This window comes from Gadus morhua, chromosome 1 (assembly GCF_902167405.1).
Source record: "Gadus morhua chromosome 1, gadMor3.0, whole genome shotgun sequence".
Lineage (NCBI taxonomy): Eukaryota > Metazoa > Chordata > Actinopteri > Gadiformes > Gadidae > Gadus > Gadus morhua.
The window spans coordinates 17639886-17662231 of record NC_044048.1 but is presented as its reverse complement, the minus strand read 5'-3'; the positions used below and the strand labels follow the sequence as shown (position 1 = coordinate 17662231).

Below are 22346 nucleotides of genomic sequence, written 5' to 3'. Positions count from 1 at the left end.
TCATTCTTTCACATGGTTTACATGGTTTTGCCCTGAGAGATTTATTAACAAATCCCTTTAGGGACGAAATCTGCAGATGAAAATATGTAGCCTATAGGAAACTTTCAGTTTATGTGAAGCAAAAAACGAAAATACTTTAGCCATTAACCATGCATCCATGTAGACGTATTTGTACCAAAAGATAATCACTACTAATAACAACTTGAATAGATTCTTCAGTGGTAGAACTTTTTTCTTTTGTAGAAGTGAGTGGGAGTGTGGCACTGCTTTATAAAACACTATTGATGTTTTATATTGACCGATAATAATAAGAACACTGTATTCAACCTTCATAAGAATTTACTCATCCTTTGACATGCATGTTGTATTTATAAAACGTGATATGACTACCGTCCACGAGGTAGTGTAGATCCATCATACTAATTAAGGGGACATGGTTAAAAGGGGCCTGTCTTACTCTATTCTTTGTGAGCACTTTGTATTCTGAAAATATCACGTCCTGCGACAATCATTGTTGCAGTCCTCGCCAAATATAACTTTCCGCAAAAATATCGTTTCTGCAAAAAATATCATAGAACATTTTGTTCCATTATTTATTTCATCTGTTTTCGTTTTTCATCTGGATTTCTATTTTATGAAGTCAGAAAATGTTTTCTATTGTCCAACATTTTGCCGCACAAACTCACCAGTATGAAGCCGTACATTATTATATCAAAACACAGCCGTGTGAGACGGTTCTCCTTTTAGCAAATAGCTAATAGGGCATCTAAATAGTCAAGTATACTCTAGTCATTACGTTTTTTTCTTTAACTATGCTCTTCAGAATGGATCATAGGATTTATATTTAGACTTGATATTACACTTCCTCTTGTCAAGAGACTCTTCTCCCCCTTCTGTCGCGCAAGAAGGAACTTTTTAATGCACATTTTAGTTAACAGTCACAAAGTTTCCCATGTGTTTACGGGTTATGGGTTTAGGCAATCTTCAGAATATTCCACCACCAACGAGAACACACCACAACATGAGTGTACCGCTCTGTATTTATTTGTGGTGGATGCTCAGTGGACACATTGAAGCGCTTTCACTAAGAACTCTGTTTTGTTGTGATTTGATCTGCTGGGCAGAATCAAACAATGAACAAAATGTGTAGATCCCAGAACAAAGGAGCAATCAAAACCTACCAACTCACGGAGAGCAGCCCAGGGTTCCAGTGGCCAGTTTGTGCTTTCCGGCTGAAGATAAAAGCTCAACCTAGTTCAAAAACACTTAGTTTTTTTGATGTAGCATCAATGGTGCTCCTATGATCCCAGTACTTGTGGATGAGGAGCACAATGTGGAGTTGTAAATAGTACCGAACATATTGTGGGCTGCTTTGTGTAGTGCTATGGATCGGTGGGGGGGGTGGGGGGGGGTGGGGGGGGGTGGATGGCCTTGTGTTTTTTTGGGCTGGGCCATTTGCCAAAATTGCCAACGAACAAATTGATATTCAGCTCAGGGATGCAGGGGGTTGAAAGCTTAGCTCACTAAGTATGATGGCAGGGACACAACCACAATGCTATCACACACATACACCCACACCCACCCACGCACAGGCACACACACGCACCGCACACGCAAACACACACACACTTCAGTATCTAGTTCGTAGGTTCTTCTTTCGGCCATGTGGAAGCCTGCAGAAAGCGTAGTTCAGAGATGCGCCTGAACACTTGCAATTAAAATGTATTGAGTGCAGTTGAGATGGAATAGCGGATAAAGAGATGTGCAGTAGGAATTGAAATCACTTGCGGTGTATGACACATCCTATGAAGAGGAAGAAGTTGGCATCCACTTTAATTGGCAAACATTACGTATTTAACACAATATTAACACCGTATCTAAATATATAATAAACAGTGTATATTGAGCTTTGTGTTATTATATCACTTGTTATTGCAGACTGTTAAGAGTCTAAGCATTACAGAATCAGCTGGATACTAATTTAGTTCTCCTTAATGCCAACCATCACAGTGAGAATTATTAACAGTTCCGTTAACGTAACATTTTTAATTGCTGCTTTTTCCCTACTTTGTTTTTGTTGTATTTATTATTGGATATTGGATATAGCTGAGCCACGACATGCTGACATTTGACCACCGCCTCAGTGTCGCAGCTCGATATAACTCACTGTAGGCCTGCCTGGCGCTTTCGGGACATTTACATTGGTAATCAAGCCCTCCTTTTACATCGATGAAGACAACTGAAGAAGGAAAGAAAATACACCGAAGCTGAAGATGCTGGTGCACTTTAGACACGTATTACTATCTTTAGCTTCTTTTTATAAAATGTCTTACTCTGCTGGACTCATCAAAAGTAGCCTCGCACAGCGAGACCAAATTTCGCCTCGCTCATTAGGTCTGAAAGTCTGCCGTCAGCAGGGTTTGCTGAGGGGCCGTCGGCAGTCAACCCTACTGTGCAGCCGATGGGGCGGGCTTCAGCCAGTCTGCCCATTACTGTACTTCCAAAGTAAACACCAGTTACTAGAAGTTAAAACATCTTGAGATCGAGTAAAACTAATTCCGAAGCAGCTTAAGTGTTATTGAATCAATACATTCGTTGTAGAAATGAACAAAACGCAGCATCCAGATTTCGTCATCCTCCAGTCTAGATAACACGCGTGACCCAACATGTTCGCTGATTGGCCAAGATCTAGAAGAAATCCTAAAGAAACCAGAAGGTTAATTATGGTTTTTAATTTCAACATATTTATTATCAGAACGAATAGGTGACAAACAGTCAACCGAACAAACATGGCCTTACGTTAAACACAGAAGAAATTAAATAATATAAAACAATATAAATAATAATGTAAATCGCTGTGATTACCATCACATCGAGTGCCTGGTTTCAAACGTCTCTAAAACATTTTAGAGGTAGTAAACTGAATATGGTTAAATTAAATAGTAAATATTTAAACAGCTGCTTGAGAGAGTAGAGCTGAGGGAGAGATGTTCAGCACAAAATTATTCTGCCCATGCAGCGTGTACTTAGCATCCATGACACTCATTAGCTTCCTGAAGCCCTGTTTTTCAACCATGCTTACAGGCTTCATATCTTCAGTTATACTGTACTAAATGCAGTGGTTATTTCTTTGTATCGGTTTGATTTCTCTTTCTTAGGGTTAATGGCTGAAGAGCAGATACATCTGTTGGTTGTCGTCAAACTTCGGAAGTTCGACTAGCAGTAGGGCTGGGCTGTTGGCTACTACTTTGGGGGATGATAGCATGGTAGCACAAACCCAAGCTTTCTGAGTGCTGTGTTGTGGTACCGTTTGAGATGGAGGTGGAGGTTGGTGGTGTTTCCCTTTCTACTGAGGACTGGTAGCCGACATATATTGCAGCTAATGCTAGTCTGTGCTTGGTAAGACATCAGGGAGCCTAACCATTTCCAAATAGGCTAACCCTTCAAAAAGCAAGAATTTCTTCATCTTTGGCAACAGTTTCCACACAGCTGGTTATCGTCAATTTCTGTGAGTGGGATGGGCTGGAAGCGTGCGTCATCTATCCATGGTTAGGGGCACTTATTTTGCAGACAAAACTACTCGGAACGACTCTCTTGATTACGGGGGATTTCCATGTGGCGAGTGTGTGTGGCGTCTATGGCGTACCCTAATGTATTCTGCTTGAACGCATTGCACTGACTCATGGCGCTGCGTATCGTAAATCTGTTAAAAAACATTTCACCTTTATCGGGCCCGATTTTATCACGATATATATAAATGTGATTTATCCTCCAGCCCTACTGTGGAGTGGACAGTATAGATGTCTAATCTTATCTGATCTAACGTCGTCTAATGACCTAAGCAGGCAGAACATGTGGAATAAGAAACCTTTTGGTCCTGAATGAGCAGTATGAATATGTGTGCGTAACTGGGTGGTTGAGTGTTATTTAGGTCCCCATCTTTCCCAGTAATGGAATCTGCCCGCTTGTTGCTGTGAGCAACAAGCGGGTGCTAATTGTATTGTAAGCAACATTGTTAATGGAGATGCTGCAACAGATTCTACCCATTGAATGGAATTCAAACAATGCCGTTATATTGTACACGGCGGCCATTTGCTTAAAAGCTTTGTCTCTTTGACATTCAGCAAGCTGGCACAGCCTAATGTGTGCATGTAATAACAGTTTTATGCGGTGACTTAAAACTGGAGACATTTAAGTGTTCTTGGCTAAAGTGGGGTATTTGCCATTCTTTATGATCGTTTTAATAGAAATATAAAAAGGAGGTTTTTATCATTAAGACTCCATCTTGGTTCTTACTATTTTCCACTGCATTTTTTTTTTGCCTATAATGTATTTTTTAATGCCTCTGTTACGTTTAACGTCAGCGCTGTGGCACGGTCACCATCACATTACTGTAAGGTCATGGTGTGTGTGTTTGTGTGTGGTTAGTTTATGTCGGTGAGTGTGTATATTTGCATGGGTGTGCTTATATGAGATCGGGAGGTTCCTCATGGAGAATGTGTGTGTGTGTGTTTATATTTCTAACTATGTGTGTGTGAGGTTGTGAGCTATCTAAGGATGTGTTTGCATATGTTTGTGCGTACATCTTATTATGTGTGTGTGAGTTTGCGTGTGTCTGTGTGTGTGTGTGCATCTGAGATCCTGAGATTCCCCATGGTGTGTGTGTGTGTGTGTGTGTGTGTGTGTGTGTGTGTGTGTGTGTGTGCGTGTGCGAGTGTGTGTGTGTGTGTGTGTGTGTGTGTGTGTGTGTGTGTGTGAGAATGTGTGTGTGTTTGTGTGTCTGTTCATATGTGTGTATCTGAGGTCTTGACATTCCTCATGTCTAGTTGTGTGTGTCTGTCTAGTTGTGTGTGTGTATGTCTCCATGTCTGATTGTGTGTGCTTGAGGTTGTGACCTACCTCAAAATGTGTTGGTATATGTTTGTGCGTGCATCTTACTATGTGTGTGTGAGTTTGCGTGTGTTTGTTTGTCTGTTCATGTGTGTGTTTATCTTAGATCTTGAGTTTCCTCATGGGGTGCCTGCATGGTTTTGTGTGTGTGCGTGTGCGTGTGCGTGTGCGTGTGCGTGCGTGTGTGTGTGTGTGTGTGTGTGTGTGTGTGTTCTGTCTGTGTCCGTGTGTGTGTCTGAGGTCGTGGGGTGTCTCATGGTGTGTGTGTGTGTGTGTGTGTGTGTGTGTGTGTGTGTGTGTGTGTGTGTGTGTGTGTGTGTGTGTGTGTGTGTGTGTGTGTGTGTGTGTGTGTGTGTGCGTCTGAGGTCGTGGGGTTCCTCATGGTGTGAGTGTGTGTGACTGACAGCGGTGCCCGTCGGGTATGACAGAGTGTCAGAGTATGACAGAGTGTTCTGATCCGGAGGCTGGCCCATCCTCGCTGGCCTAGCACCCCCTCAACACCCTGCAACCCCCTCTCCCCTCTCTCTTTCTCTCTCCCTTTAGCTCCATTTATCTCCAACTCTCTATTCATCTTCCCCGGCTCCCACTAGGCAAATACACTGTCTTTGTTTCTCTAACTCTGTGTCTTTTTGTTTTTCTCAAATGTTTTATCGTCTCTTGTCAGCGTATCTCCCTCTCTGTCTTCCTCTGTGCCGGTCCGTCTTGGTATTTCTGTGTATCTCCATCTCTGTCTCCTACACCGCTCGTTATTTCTCTCACTCTCTCTCTCTCTCTCTCTCTCTCTCTCTCTCTCTCTCTCTCGTGGGCCCTCTCTCTCTTTCTTAATGGAAGATGCAACTCAATTTTACGGCTTGTTCTGTTTCTCACAACAGGTATCTTTTTGCTTTTGCCCTTTCTCGCTCTCTCTCTCTCTCTCTCTCTCTCTCTCTCTCTCTCTCTCTCTCTCTCTCTGTCTCTCTCTCTCCCTCCCTCCCTCCCTCTCTCTCTCTCTCTCTCTCTCTCTCTCTCTCTCTCTCTCTCTCTCTCTCTCTCTCTCTCTCTCTCTCTCTCTCTCTCTCTCTCTCTCTCTCTCTCTCTCTCCCATCTCTACCCTCATTCTTTCTGAATTGAAGATGCAAAGTGTTCTGGTAGCTGTCAATGTCTGTAGCGATCTTTAATCAAACCCTCAATCAAATAGAACCGTCCCTGCTGCTATTTCAACCAATGCTGTAGTTAGAGTTGGCTTGGCACATGCCTTTTTCTTAAATTCTTACTATTTTTGAGATCTTACGATGACACTTAGTTTTTGGCCTTTTTCTTTGTTCTTCACAATGGCATAGTGATCAAGGAGTGTTTTTTTTCCATTATAGCTAACATAAACAATACTAAATGTAGGTAGGTGTAATCAAGCTTTAATCAAAGTATATGATGACTATTTAACCTTTTGTTATGCTGTTAGTTGGAAAATCATTAGAGTTTATCATGCTCTTGGAATTGCATTAGCGTACAACATGCATGAACTTCTATAAATATATATAACACCTATTTCTTTTTCGCCGTTTAGTGAAACCCTGCTCAGAATGTGTCCACTCTGCGAGGGCGTTGTTGAGCGTTAGTCTGCCTGTGTTTACTCGACGGGGAGCACATTAAAGGTGTATCCATGGTGTCTGGTGATCTTTACGCCTGACATCTCACACTTCACCACGTTGTGCCAGAAAAATGTAAAACCAAGACCATCAGCGTCAGCCCCGCTCCAACACATCAAGAGAGCGTTGAAACATTAGCCTTCAGATCCGCCAAACCCTGTTCGCCATAATGACGTTTTGGATTAGTAGGAGAACTCAGCCGTGAAATCTTTACATCTTGTCGTGCTTTTTGTGGTTTTATTTTTGTTGATGTTTCGTATAGTGCGTACCTTCAATAACATTGTTGTTGTGATTTCAGTCGCCACATTTTATGACATTAATGGTGTAAAAGTTTCAGCTTTTGTAAAAAATCTCAGAATTATGATAATATTCTTAAATATGCAGAAACATCAACAGAAAGGCCATTGGGAACAAAGAGACAAGAGGTGGATAATGTTTCCAGCGAGTAAGAGAGCGGGGTTTTTCGAAAGATGTAAAGTCATCCAAATGTTCTTATTATTAAGCCTTTTTTTTATCCGCTATTTTGTACTTTTTTGTTTTATATTTTCTGTGTGTGTATGAGTGTGTTTGTGTTATATCTGTGTGTGTGTGTGTGTGCTAGCATTGGTGTGTGTGTGCTTGCATGTGTGCGAGTGGTTCTGACCCCATGCAGATCATTAATGGTATTTGAGAGATTATTTAATTTAGATTCTTCTACTTATCATTTTAGCAGATAAAACATATATGGTTGTATGACGCAACGTTACTACCAACATAATGTTAGTTATTATCTTGGAAGTAATGTTTAATTGGTCACTGTTTAATAATTAATTGTGAAATTGCGAGACATAGAAGCACAAAGTAGCATAGATTACATATTTACGTTTATTCTGGATTTTACAGTACGACATACAACTCTCAAGTAAATATGTTGGGTTATTGCCAACAAAAAGTTGCCTTATGCATTCTTATGTAGGCCTATATATTGAGTTGCTGTATGTTGCATACACTTCTGTGACTGCCTGTGAGTGCATTGTTGCTTGTTCCCATCGTGAAGTAAATCAATAAACCATATCACAAACAATATAACACACTGGCAGAGCCGAGAAAAGACAATGAACAAACAAGTAGATGAAAAAACGTCTTTTGAAATAAGTGGTATTCATCAAATCGTTATTCAAGCCTCAAAGATCCTCGAGGTTCCCCTCATTTGCAATTTCAAGATACAGGGAAACATAGAGTTAACCAAATCAAGGACTCTACTCAGTGGAAACAATTGCACACTGAAAGAAAGGCTCAACTTAACCGAAAAGGCCATGATGTATGAAGTATTGTTCAGACAAATACGGGAGAAATGCATGCCGTATCTCAAAGAAAGAGAGAATCAAAAAGGCGACGCATAAGAGAAAGTCAGATAGGGGAAGGACATATATAGTGGTATAGTGTGCGCGTGTGTGTTTGTGGGTTTCAAAGAGTGTGATTTATAAAGTGTTTGGTATGCATGTTTGCCTGTCTCTTTGTGTTTCCTTGTATATTGGAGGTGTTGAAGGTGGGCTGTGTGTGTGTGTATGTGTGTGTGTGTGTGTGTGTGTGTGTGTGTGTGTGTGTGTGTGTGTGTGTGTGTGTGTGTGTGTGTGTGTGTGTGTGTGTGTGTGTGTGTGGGGCTTAGGACACTGAGGAGTGAAGTTTGGAGAGGGAGTGGGTGTATGGCAGCTGTGGCTATTTCTCTCTCCCTCTCACCTACCTCTCTCCTTCTCCCTACCTCTCTTTCTCCCTTTCCCCTCCCTCCCTCCCTCCCTCCCTCCCTCCCTCCCTCCCCCCCCCCCCCCCCTCTCTCTCTCCAGACAGTTGATCTGTGTGTGTCAGCGATGACTGATAGAGAAGCCACTCTAACTGAAGGTCACATCCAAAGCGTCTCGCTGCTGTCCTTCCGCTATCACGGCATGGAGAATATATAGAAAAAGCAGGCTGTCGGGTTTATTCACTGGGGGTCCTCCATGCGCATGTGCTTCCTGAGATGGGAGAGAAAGAGAGAGAGAGAGAGGGAGAGGGGGAGGGAGGGAGGGGGAGAGAGAGAGAGAGAGAGAGAGAGAGAGAGAGAGAGAGAGAGAGAGAGAGAGAGAGAGAGAGAGAGAGAGAGAGAGAGAGAGAGAGAGAGAGAGAGAGAGAGAGAGAGAGAGAGAGTGGGCAAGATTAGCTTGGGTTCACTGGGGATCCATCAGGGTTCCTATGCATGCAGATGATTCAGAGGAGTATAACAAGGATTAATCTTATTGCACTTATTTTCATTTTCATTGAAGACCAGGCGTTTGAATTTTTCACTAATATCCGCATGGCATCTGTGTGAAAACAAAAGTCTGTGTAGTGCCTTCTTCTGTGACAAAGGAAACGAGGTACGCGTGTTTCAGAGTCAGGGCTTGGTCAAGGGGTTGTTATTTAATTGATACAAATCTGACAGCACTACAATAGAACGACTGAAGGTGAAGAGGACGGCCATAATTCAGAATCAGCTTATAAGGATTTGATCAGTCAGATAATTTTTTACAGGAGAAATCTGTCATAATTACAAGTTGAATTTGAATATGCAAATGTCCAGGGTACAGAGTGGGGGTGTTTCACAGGGTGGGGGGGGGGAGAAAAAAGTACACAACAGGCAGGACTTTGGGTCGTTTTTTATTCTCTGACAGACTGGATGAGGACTGTGTGTGTGTGTGTGTGTGTGTGGATGTGTGTGTGTGTGTGTGTGTGTGTGTGTGTGTGTGTGTGTGTGTGTGTGTGTGTGTGTGTGTGTGTGTGTGTGTGTGTGTGTGTGTGTGTGTGTGTGTGTGTGCGCGTTGCCCCCGTGCCAACGTCCCCACCAGTCAAGTCTGGCTTGACTACAGAGGCATCTGTCTGCTGCTGCCGAAAGCCAAGCTGGCGTAAGGGGCGTGTCCCAATGTAGACAGACAGACAGACAGATAGACGGACAGCCTTCGCTAGCCAGACTCTAATATCTCATCAAGGACCATCTGCTGAGGCTTCTAGTGACCACAGTAACCTCTCTCTCTCTCTCTCTCTCTCTCTCTCTCTCTCTCTCTCTCTCTCTCTCTCTCTCTCTCTCTCTCTCTCTCACCCTCTCTCTCTCTCTCTCTCTCTCTCTCTCTCTCTCTCTCACCCTCTTCCGTGCTGTACTTTGCGGTTGTAACGTCTGACCTCTCTGAAGATCGCCCGCAGGGAAATCCAGCCCTCAGTGGCCCATCACAGCAGTTCTGCTCTCCTTTTAGGAGAGGAAATCCTGTAGGGATGAATTAGATCATCGCCGTGATGATGTTTCCATTGGTGTCTGTTTCCATTTGACAAGGAGGCTTGTGGCTTTTGTAGCCAACCTTTCCTCCGTCCCTCACCCCCCCCCCCTCTCTCTCTCTCTCTCTCTCTCTCTCTCTCTCTCTCTCTCTCTCTCTCTCTCTCTCTCTCTCTCTCTCTCTCTCTCTCTCTCTCACTCTCACTCTCTCACTCTCTCTCTCTCTCTAAATTTCTCCCTCTCTTTCTCTTGTCTGTCTATCTTTTTCTATCCATCTCACTCTTTTTATATCTCTCTCTCCCTGTCGCCATCTCTCTCTGTCTCTCTGTCAGTCTTTCTATCTATGTCTTTGTATCACTATCTCTCTCTATCTCTCTCTCAAATCATTTAAATTCAAAAGGGGCTGCATTGGCATTGGAAACATACGTTTACATTTCCAAAATGAACACAATAAATGGAGGTATAATTAAAATTATACCAGAATTAATAAGTGACTGTAGCGCCCCCCTATTGACTGGCCAGATCCCTGGTCCATCTCAGAAAGCTGACACCTAATTGTGTTGGAGATATTGGATTTTTTGGGTAAATATTTGATTTGTCCGGTTGGCTATTGTTATTTTCTTATTGCTATCGATCTGACGGATGACGGATGGCTGGCTGTGTGGACTGCTGGGGCTAATGTTGATAACACAGAGCGATGCTCCACACATTTCCACACAATAATGCAATTAGTTTTGGAATTGCTCTTTATTGCACCAACAAGAGAGAGACCCGCGATTGCAGTCTTAATGCTTAAGCACAACAATTATGGCATTGCAAAGCACTTGTGTTAAGCCGACGCCAAAAAGAAAGCGAGACTTTGTGGGTGAGAGATATGTGGACTCATAGCCGGGTTAGAGAGGATGCAAGTGTGCTGCACTAAGATTATTTGTGTGCTTCTGTGCTTCAAGCATTGTTTATGAGGCTCAAGTATAGGCGGCCAGACTGCCTGTTGTGTCTTTGAACACACTCTGTTTGCTGGACTGTGAGGACACCCGTTTAATGGATTTCCTACTACGCTACTGGGAAGCCATGCTCTTCTGTTTTTTAGATGTTGCTGTAGTGCAGCAATTAATCCATCTCAACCCCCTTTGTGTTTGCAAAATAAATGCATTCCATTTTCATTAGCGGACACCTCATTAGTGCATAATAGGAAAGCATGCGGGCTCCTGTGCTTCTCCCCCCTCCTCCCCCTCCTCATCTGTACCTGAAGGATGCTACCTGCATTACTTAACGCTCTGCAGCCTCGTTAGTCTGATCTAATTAACAAGTTACACACACACACACACACACAGACACACACACAAACACACACACACATGCCCACACACACAGACACACACTCTCCCCTCTGTCCCAACACCTTGCGTTTAAAGCGGGACCATAGGCTTCCATGGAACATTTCTTGCTGTATGAATAATTAAATGCATCTTTTTAAAATGCGTGCACAAAAAGCTAAATGCCAATAACTTGTATTTGCGTGTGTGTGTCAAAAGGGCACTCTTGTTATTGACTTGCATTTAGCTGTTTTTTTTAAAGATTTTTGTCCCTTTTTTATGAAAGAAACAAATGGTTGTTCCACTGATCTGGAGTTAAGTTTAAGGTTTGGGTGGTGTGCACAGTGTGTTTGGTGGAATCGCCTGATTTACTACGAAACGACTCGACGTGGTTCATAGGGTTCTCCTGCGGCTGGCCCATTTGTCGTTTCTCGGTTTGATGGTGTCTAATTAAATTTCATCTGAATTATCATATATTTTAGCTATTAAATAAAATAAAAAGATCTGCGAAGAAAAAGGTGAAAAATTAAATACGAGGGCATAACAAATATCTTGCTGAAGAATAATTAGATGTAATTGATTATTGACTCACTACATCTATCTACAACATCTCTGGTGTAGAATTATTAAACTGACAAATGAAAAACAACCCAAAAAAACATAACTCCTTCATTATGGCAGGGCGTGCACCGCTATGAAAAAGACACAACATCATGAACGTAGGCCGTGCCATGTGAAATCCCCTTCCCTGTGTTAGGGTGGTGGTGGTGCTGGGGGTAGTGGTGGTGGGGGTGGTGGTGGTGGGAGTGGTGGTGTTGGTGGTGGTTGTGGTGCCGGAGGGGAGACGGTCCCTGTCTACCAGTGAACTCTTATCAGCACTGCAATTTAGAGCTCCCTGGGAAAAGGTGACACTGCCCCATTTGTGCCAATCACCTGCTGTCCCTGGCAGAATAACAGTGCGGCTGACTTTTATGCCAGGAGTGCTGGGAAAAAAAGTAACATCCATTATAGAGGTTGAGGAAGGCACCTGTAACAGGTTCAATGCCACTTGTTAACTGCTCTAACAGCCTTGCTGAGTTAAGCAAATGACAGAAAACCGAGGCGCCGCCTACACATTTCTGGCAAGCGCTGTCTTCCCCCCAATAATTTAATTACGCATTGCCGTGAATGTGCCTGTGTTCCTTAATGAGGAACTTCTATCTTAATGGGAGACTTGTCAATAATCAGCCCATGTTCTGAGCATCAAAGAGTCGCAAACCAATCAAAATAGACAGTGACACCCAAGGAACTAGCAAACATCTTTATTCATGACTTCAGCTCAAGCAAGAGATTATTGTAGGACTGCATACATCAACCTAGTTCAGTTTAGTTACAAGTTAGAATAGTTTACAGTATGACCTTCAGTGACAGCGCATCGATGCCATACCAGCATCATAAATGCTGACATAGCTCCCGTTCACTGTCTGTATATGATATGGAGTATTAAACCATCTGACAATAACTGCTCTCAGACTCAATGAGGGAATGAAAATAGCTGGCCGGGATATTCATGATGGGACTAAAATCAATCGCCATATCTGATTGTAATTAAAGCTGTTCCCAGAGCAGACTGCTGAGGGGCTACACGTTTAAGAGGTCAATGAAAGACAGGATTCCAATAGCCGTCTAGCTCAATAACAATGAAATGGATATAATGGGACTCTGGGGCTCCCCTCTGTGCTGTAGTGTATTGGTATACTTTCAACATGCTTAAAGGATACAGCTGCAATCTGCAATGCACTAGAGTGGCCTCACGATGTATTGCAGTGCTTAAGTGCAGGTTGGAGCCATTTGGTCCTTTGTCTGTACGGGTGCATACAGGAAGCCAGCTGGGCCAATCACACGTACTCAGGCCCAGCTGCTGGCCAGCTGTGACATCCGCTCAGATCAAAGCCTAGCCACATATCACTGTATGGAGAGACACTATATAGGGGACCCGGAAAAACATGTCATTGGGAGGGAGAGATGGTGAGAAAAATATATACGAGATGAAGGGTTTTAACGCTGTGGACGCCTTTGGTGATGATTGTCCTTAAATTCAGAGTCTCCAGGCGCTAACTAATAACGATTTTAATTAATACTCATTGTCTGCAGTTTTTCACGTTTATATATTCCATTTATAATATATTAATTTGAAAACTATTCATTCAAATAAAAAAATCCATATTCAGATAGGATAGGTCGAGTTAATGTCATACTAATTATTTATGTATGGAAATAAATGTAGGGCACCACTTAGTAAAAGCGCCAATAATGCATTCACACTTCTCATTTGTTTTTTTAATCTGCGTTCCAAATAATAAAATCCAAATACTGGCTTTTTTTTAAGTTAGCTTAAAGTATTTGTAAAAATAACCTCCAATGTTCCATGGCTATTGTACCGTGAACATAGTTACACGAGTCCATTCTACTGAATAGTAGGTCACCCGGAAATGGTTGCTGTAGGTTTGACTCATGTCCCTTTGAAACAAATGGAAGTCACATTCCACTGAAGTCTCCTGATAAAAGGAGTTTTGTTTACCCAAGTGAAAAAAGAAATCCTCTCAGTGCCACTAGTGTGGATTTCTGCTCTCCTTGTTTCTTTGCCTTCCCTCCTACTGTTTCTCTTGACAGTTTGCTGCAAACACGAGACACGGAGAAGAGAGATGTTAACGGCCTTTATTTTGCACATTTGTCTTAAATCTTCCTTCTCTAACGTCTCAAGGTCCCACGGTGTTCTCTGTGCTTGCGTTTATGCCTCTCTATTTGCCATCCCGTATCGACGCACAGCCTTATTTACATCCTATCCAACAACACAAGGTAGCTTCAGTGGGCACTCACTACCAGACTCCATACATGGTTCACCCTAAATGAGTCTTCAAACCCATCCTCCCCAATGGAGGGATTTAAAGAAATCGTAGCGACAAGGGGAAAAGTGAACTGCTTTGCAATCTTAATCATTTGTGTTTTTTCAACCAACCCTGCATCTGGGTGCAGTGACATTAATCAAAGTGAGGGTTCAGTTTTCAATGCTCAGTATTGATGGATGAGTGTAATGAAACTAATGTTAGTCTTATGAGAATCTGTCTTTGTTTCAATAAAACCCCACTCCCAAATGGTGAGATAATGGCTACTTGAAATGATTTGTCATTGCTTCGTTTTTTTAATGTTCTCTTTCTTAGTAATTATCAGATTTCTCTTCCCACATGGCTGTCTGTAGACGAAAACAGTGACCTATGCAGGTTCTCTCAGGTTCCGGTGCTGTCATGGAGCTAAGCCCTCTGGTACACTAATGATCGTCAGGGCCCATAATTTACTTCATTTATATTACATGACCAAAAAGAAGGAGGCCATTGTAAGGCATGTTAATTTGAAGCGAACATGTTGAATAATAATTAAGATGGCCGCTACAGTACCTAAAGGGCACAAGCAGCAGTTCAGCGTGGGAGTGACTGAGACTCCGTCTGGAAGGGAACAAAGGGAAGGCACCGAGCACCTCTCCGAGACGATGCTCTCTGTAGTGGTCGGCGAGTGTGTGCTTCAGTGACTCTAATTATAAAGAGAAGTGTCTCTTCTAGATTAGAAGAGATGCACAGACCGCCGGTGACAGCCAGACCATGTAATAACCGCCGGAGTAATATTTTTTGGCCAAATCCTCCCCGGAACACCTCACGAAACAAAGACGCTCCGTGTGGCTTAAAGCCTTAGACCAATTCCACGCATTGCTGCTTTGATAAAAACGGACACAACTCCCACAATGCCTGGCATCTTTACTCTGACAATTAGGTAAAGCGGTGGATTATCGAAGCGGCAGCCTGACACACCAAAAAATCGGTCCAGATTAAATTATTCCTGTCCCGTGGCTGCGGCCGTTCGGTTTCTTGGGCAGCCGGCCATGTAAAGCGGCGTGCTGGACCGCTCTGACTGCTGAGGAGGCAAGATGCTAGGGATTTATTTTTGAGTCATTCCATTTTTTCTTTTTCTTTCAGTTCTTCATTTGAGCATTTCTTGACAAGTCTATTATATAAAAATGAAACCTTCGGGAGCTCACCAACAATGTCCTGGTGAATATTTTATGAGAACAATAAGCTGGATTTACTGTATTCTCCATCACCGCCAGCCCCTGCACCGGCCCCTTTCCTCTGATGGGGGCTTACCAAATGATTCAATACTCTATAAAAAAAATACTAGTATCTCTCTTCATCCAACCTTTAAACTAAGTCAGATCTAATCCACGAGTGCCTCTCACGAGTCAAGAGTGAGAAGCTAAAATGTCTTGTGAAAGTAAAAAGGGTTTGTTTTGCCCGTCTAGTACCCACAGATCAATGATTACTTTAAGAGAGCCCTCTCCAGGTAAATCGTGAGGGAGATTAGAGGCTTATGGAGTTATGGAGACTCATCATTTTACACACAGGGCTGCTCTCAAACATGTCTACTCTCAATGTCTTCCTCAGTGAGAATAGACTGGCTGTCTAGGGTTGAGTGCGTGTGAGTTGTGTGTGCATGTTTGTGTCTATTTTTCTGTGAGAGCAAAGGTGTTATGTTTGGATACTGTTATTTTCTTACTTTACTCTCTGTCCTAACAAAAATGGAATTTCAGTTGCAAAATAATTTAAATTCACTAAGAACATTTGACACAACAAACAAAATAAACCCATCCCTACAACCCAAACTCCATCACCAAAGCTTGAGTAAGCTGTTGAATGTCTCTGAGGATGCACAAATGCTATGCTTCCCAAAATGGAGCAGTTGTAGCAGCGAGTGTCTCCGGCGGGCTAACGATGTCTCCTGCACCAGGGTGAGGGGTGGCCACTCGGGGGCTTGGACTGTCACACCAGGGCCGGTTGAGAGTGGGCCTGTCAATGAAAGAAGAAGGTGCCATTAATAGTAAAGAGTGCGGTACCCAACTGGGTACCCACCATATATAATCGGATGCATATGGTGTCGTAGGTTCAGGTGTAGGTTCAGGTGTAGGAGTGTAGGTGTTGGCGTAGACCTAGACACGGCTCGAGTTATTGGTATAGTGTACTTTACTGTGCAACCTGTTGCATGTGCAAGTATCAACCAACATAAACATAAATGCAAATGTGCCCTGGGGGACGAGTGTGGCCGATAAGGGCACACTCTGTGTTGTAACACCCCCAGTGTGTGTTCCCCCCCCCTGGCCGCCTTGTTTCCCTTGCAGGACATCACTTCTGCGTCCGTCAAGTGCTGAATCCTAATCGTCCGCTAGACAGCGTGAGTGTCAGCTTCTTACTCACTGCTCTGTCTCCCTGTGTTCTCTCATCCGCAGATACCACCGTGTCATCACAAAAAGGTAAGGCAACGCACCATCAGTCAGCTGTGCCCCCCCTCCCCTCCCCCCTCCCCCCCTGTTGCTGTGTCTCATGGGTGTTGTTGTGTTGGTGCAGGTGTGTGTGGGTGTGTGTGGTTGCTCCACGTCGACGTTTGCGTCGCCACCAGCAATCACCCGCATTTGACTCACGAGGTGAAACGGATTACGGGCCGTTGATCTTCGTTTTTTGTACTCTGATTGCTGGCGGGTGTTGCTTCAGAACAACCGATTACAAAAGTAATCGTCGTTTTTTGGATCGGAAAGTTGATTCCTGACACCCGCCGACTCACCAGTGTAAATGTTGTCGCTTCCCAGCGGTGAGAGACAGCCTCGGTTTGTTTTGTCCAACTTTTTTTGTCTGTTACAGACTAATCGGGAAGGGTGCTAACTCACACACACGCACACACATCTCATCTCACTCTGTTCGTCTGCATATGCAAATGAGGGTTCAGATTGGAATGTGTTTGTTTTGTGGAGAGGAAATCTAGCGGCGACACGCAGAGAGGGCAACCGCGGGTCCGTGGATATGTAACGACGGGGTGTGCGGATTTGTTCTGTGAGGGGGACGGGAAGGGGGGCGGGGGGGTACATTCTGAACAGCTCCACAGTCATTGTTCAGTGTGACAGTGTTTACTGTTGCAGGTGTATTCAACACGACACTCGCTACACTAAAGATAATAACAGACGGTGTGAAACTCTGAAAGCTTTGTAATCGTGAAAGTTTGACAATCAGAGTTTGAGAAAGCCCCCGCTGATTTTTGTTTAATCCGCAGGGGTACTCTGATATTTATTTTCTTCCAAGACAAGAAGGGAAAATTGGAATAATGTCTTTTCTCAACGCCTTGATCAAATAGCTTGGCAACTGGAAATTGTTGGTTTTAGAGTATACACGTTCCAAGGCTGACAGCCTCCAGATTTAACCAAAATCATTGAGACCGCTGGGAGGGTATGATAACAGGCTTTTGAAGGGATTCGATCCACCTCCTAAACAGTTTATTTATCACTATGAGTCCTTTTCGTTTTTCCACAAACCTAACCCCTAAGGACTTAAAACGCATAAATGTTCCCAGGCGTACGCAAACATCACTCAGAAGTGCTTCCAGGAAGTAACAAAATGTTTAATCTGTCTGATCTCTCTCTCTCTCTCTCTCTCTCTCTCTCTCTCTCTCTCTCTCTCTCTCTCTCTTTCTCTCTCTCTCTGCTCGGCGCAGAGAGACAAGGTGGTCACAGTTAACTGATCAGATCTGCGGTAGATAGATACAGTACATCTGGGTGACAGGTAACACCCACCTCTCTGCTAGCCCTTCGCCCACACACACTCACGACCCCCACACACACACACACACACACACACACACACACACACACACACACACACACACACACACACACACACAAACGCAGGAGCGGTGTGCTGTTGTTGTGGGGCCCGTGCTTGTATGCGTGATGACTATGCGGTGTGCGGTGCTGTCAGCCAGAGCCATAAAGGTAAATGATATGGCGATGGCAGAGCCTCGCTGGCTGATGAATGTGGATGGGGAGCAGAGGCTGACACGCTGTACATCATCCCTCCCTCCCTGCCGCCATCTCTTGCTCCACATATGCTTAACAAAGGTAGAGCGGGAGATAAACAAGGTGGTGGCGCCGATGCCACCTTACGGCAAATGGACGCCCACGGGACCTAGCTCCTTCTTAGTCTAATGTGTACGTGCGTGTGTGTGCGTGTGTGTGTCTCGTTCGTGCCTTCTGTCCCTCAGACCGCCTCCGGTGGTTGTCCGTGCCACGTATGGCCAGAGTTGTTGAGCGGTGTGTGTACGTGAATGTGTTTTCAGCCACATGATCGGACCGCCGACCCAAATGACGTCCTCTGCCTAAGCGGAGGTGCGTACTCGGGAACGTTTTGAAACGCCGATATAATAATGTGACTGCGTCAAACATCTGGGTCGATTCGGTGTGCCTGGAACACGGCAAGGAACAATAGCCAAGTCTGCACTGTTTCGATTTCTTCTTTTACAACAACGCTTTTGATCGTTGCAAACTGCAACGATGTGTGTGTTTGTTTGTTTGAGTGCGGAGCTGGGAGGTGAGATCCCGTCAAAAGTGGTCACTGAAAACCAATAAGGAGACGCATTTAAATGCCAGCTGTGAACTGACTCACACAGATCTTTGCACATGTGATAGGATCACCTATGACGCACGCTAAGGCCAGATGTGAACAGGGCCTAGCTGCATTTTTTGTTTTGTATTTGGTTGGTTTATAAGTGGTTGTGTTTGTTTGTGTCTTCGTGTCTTTAGGGGAGCACTCACACTAGGCCATCTGTACCGTGCCCTAGTCCGTTTGACACCTCTGCACCCCTAAAGTCTTGATTGTTTGGCTAGTGTGAGCACGCCAACCGTACTCAAGTACAGTTAAATTCCATGGCCTGAGCACACTTCGGAGAGGTGTGCTCAGGCCACGGTACAGATGCTAATGAGCCGACAAGCGCACACGCACGGCTACGCACCCTGAGCTGGATGACGTATAGTCCATACAACCCTTCTTTCCCATTAAACAATAAACATGGCGGCAAGTGGTTCACAAGTGGGTTCACGTTGGTGCGATGGTGAAGTTGAGTTTTTGACCAAATATTCCCCGTTCGTCACAGTGCAGGCTTTCTTGGTTCACTGGAGAAGGCGGGGCTGCGCACAGTCTAGACCTCTTTAGAATAATTTGCATACTCCCGGATGTTTTTATTTTTTTGTGAATGAATACACCCGCATGCAAGAATAAGTTCACGTCTCAGTGTAGGCTACAAACACGATTAACTATTTATGAGCACAAAAACTTCAACATATTATTTTTTTGCTGAACACTCTCGTAGATCGCACCATCTTTCAACGTCTTTGATTAATACGACTGCATCCCCTTCTCTCACATGATCAGCAGCTCGCTGATTTCACTTTCTCTCCAGTTAGAACTGCTCATGATCATATCACTGCGTTGTCTCTGTGGAGACAGCGCAGCAACAACTCTACCCAAACCCTGGAACCGGGGACCCGTCACATTTACAACAGAATGAAACCCAATTACCGCCAATGTGTGCAGGGTCCAGGAGGGTAAATTGGGGTTCTAGCTCAAGCAGGCAATTTACCTCGGGGAGTGTAAACGCGTGGACCGCGTGCATAAAACGGCATGTCTGGCAGTGTAAAAACACTTAGTGAGAGAAGGCTGTATCCGAGCAGAACGGCTCCCAATAAGCAACAAAGTTATTAATGTTTCAATTGTGTTCTCTGTGTTGTTCTACTAAGCAGCGGATGCTTGGTGATGACGTATTACGATGAGGTGATGTATGTACAAGAGGCAACTGTACTCAGGCCCAGTTGAGATTGCCTAGTGTGAGCAAAGGCCAGCGTTACAGCGGGGGGCGGGGGGGGGGGGCATTCGTAGTTGAGTAAGGTACAGACGGACAACGTCAAACGGTACAGTGCGCCCTAGGAGTCTGTGGCCTTTTGGGTCTGTCTCTCTGTGCCTCTTTTTGTGTGTTGTTTTTGTCTCACTTGGTCTCTGCTCTCGCTGACTAGAATCTGTCTGTGTGTTCCTCTCTTTGTGTTTGGTCCTTTGTGTGTGTGGGTGTGTGTGTGTGTGTGTGTGTCTGTGTGTGTGTGTGTGTGTTTGCGTGTGTGTTTTCCAATGTGTTTGTATGTGTTCCTGTCTTTGTGTGTGTGTCTCTGTCAATGCTTTGCATGTTTCTGTTCTATCTCCCACTCTTTGTGACACAATCCATGGCCAATTGGTCGCAAACCCACAGATCTGTCCCTTAGACGGTGACACAAACATATGTGGACACTGTATTCATTCATACAGCTTGTTATTGATGGCTCTGCCTGCCAGGTACAGAAGATACGTGGGACCTTGAGTTGCTGTAATATAAAACGATATCGACTGGGCACTTGTACTGGGTGTATACCCCATGTGTGTGTGTGTGTGTGTGTGTGTGTGTGTGTGTGTGTGTGTGTGTGTGTGTGTGTGTGTGTGTGTGTGTGTGTGTGTGTGTGTGTGTGTGTGTGTGTGTGTGTGTGTGTGTGCATGTTCGTGTGTGTGTACCATCAATAAAAGTAAATATAGTTGTGTGCGTTTTGTGTTTGTGTGAGAGAGAGAGAGAGAGAGAGAGAGAGAGAGAGAGAGAGAGAGAGAGAGAGAGAGAGAGAGAGAGAGAGAGAGAGAGAGAGAGAGAGAGAGAGAGAGAGAGAGAGAGAGAGACCATGGTGGACACCTAACCTTTACAGTTCCATTCACCAGAACCATGACTAATGCTGAACCTCATTATAATCTAACCCTGTCTGTGTTTTCTACTTCAATTGAACATCAACCCCCCACCTCCTCCATAAGCACACACACACACACACACACACAAACACACACACACACACACACACACAAACACACACACACACACACACACACACACACACACACACACACACACACACACACACACACACACACACACACACACACACACACACACACACACACACACACACACACACACACACACACACACACACACACACACACACACACAACCCCCCTACGCCAAACTCAGCCTCTTCCACCCGCTAACCTTTTGCCATCCCCCTACTCAACCAGATTATTTAGATGTGTATTTATGGCCCCGCCCTGAACAAAAAATTGCAACAAACAGCCCAGCCTGGGGAAGACATTCTTCTAATTTCATTTTCCAAATACCAGTGATAAATGTATCAAACAGAGCCGAGTCTAATCGGGCGTCTAGCGCGGTCACAATCCGTCACGAGCCCTTCTCCCAACCAGAGCCGTGGGTGTACTGACGGCAAGCAAAGCTCTCTGCTGGCAGGAGGGCAAGACAGCGTGCGTATGAGAGAGAGAGAGAGAGAGAGAGAGAGAGAGAGAGAGAGAGAGAGAGAGAGAGAGAGAGAGATTGAACCTGAATTTAAACATCTCTTTTACTCAGGGCTCGAGATGCATAGGCTGCTTGAATCTCCGTGTGAAAACCCATCTAAGACATATACACGATAATGATATATTCATATGTCTAGGCCTATCCATAAGCAGGAAATGGAAAAGAAAATAGTCTTTCTCAAAGCAACTCAATATCTAGCTGTGGTAGAAAAGGCATACAAAAACAATCACACACTCATGGACTGTGACACCCTCTGTACTCTGTAATTACTACCAGTTTATGAAAGACCCTCCCCTCTCTATGCCCGTATACCACCGCACCAGTCATCACCTGCAGCAGGCCCGGCTCCAAGATCCACCGCCAATTATCCCCCTGGCTTTTAGCACTCAGCCAAATCGCTAATTTAGCAACCCCATTTATTTTATTTGGCCCAAGGACACATTTTTATGAGAGAAAACCTCTGCTAGGCTCTGCCTTTACCAGGCAACACTAACTCTGTATGAATGCTATCTAGGACATGCAATCATCCTGATGAACAACAATGCTGGATATAAGCTGTGCTACCTGGAAAAAGACCAGAGCCAGAGCCACAGAGCCATAGACCCCGGTCTGAAAACACCTCTGAGCGCGCTGCTCGCTGACTGGAGGTTGGCAGCAGACCCTCCTGTATGCGTCCCAGTGGCCCCTGATACAATACCGTCCCAGGGCAGTGCCACACATGCACTACCCCACTACCCCTACATCAGTGTCTCTGTTGTTTCGGCCTAAAGACAACGGACACGTAGTGATGATTAGCCCAATCAGCTCTCTCTATCTTGTCTCTATGTATCTCTTGCCTTCCTTCTTTCTCAAGGAGAGAGAGGGGAGAGGGAGAGGAATTCTACATGCTAATTGGGTCAAAGTATCAGCTCTAACGAGGTCAGCGTAAAAGTCCTCTGCATGAATCCTCATTTCGGCCCTGCCACCATGAAGCTAACCACA

The 22346-nt window shown here is 44.4% G+C and overlaps 1 protein-coding gene across 1 annotated transcript in view; it reads left to right on the top strand.

Annotated features, from left to right (window-relative positions):
- The window catches only part of LOC115543285 (cadherin-4), a 240099-nt gene that overhangs the window by 85641 nt on the left and 132112 nt on the right, over positions 1-22346 (top strand). Inside the window, exon 3 of the mRNA XM_030355708.1 lies at positions 16402-16425. Coding sequence (XP_030211568.1) covers positions 16402-16425 — 24 coding nt within the window. The remainder of the gene's footprint in view (positions 1-16401; positions 16426-22346) is intronic.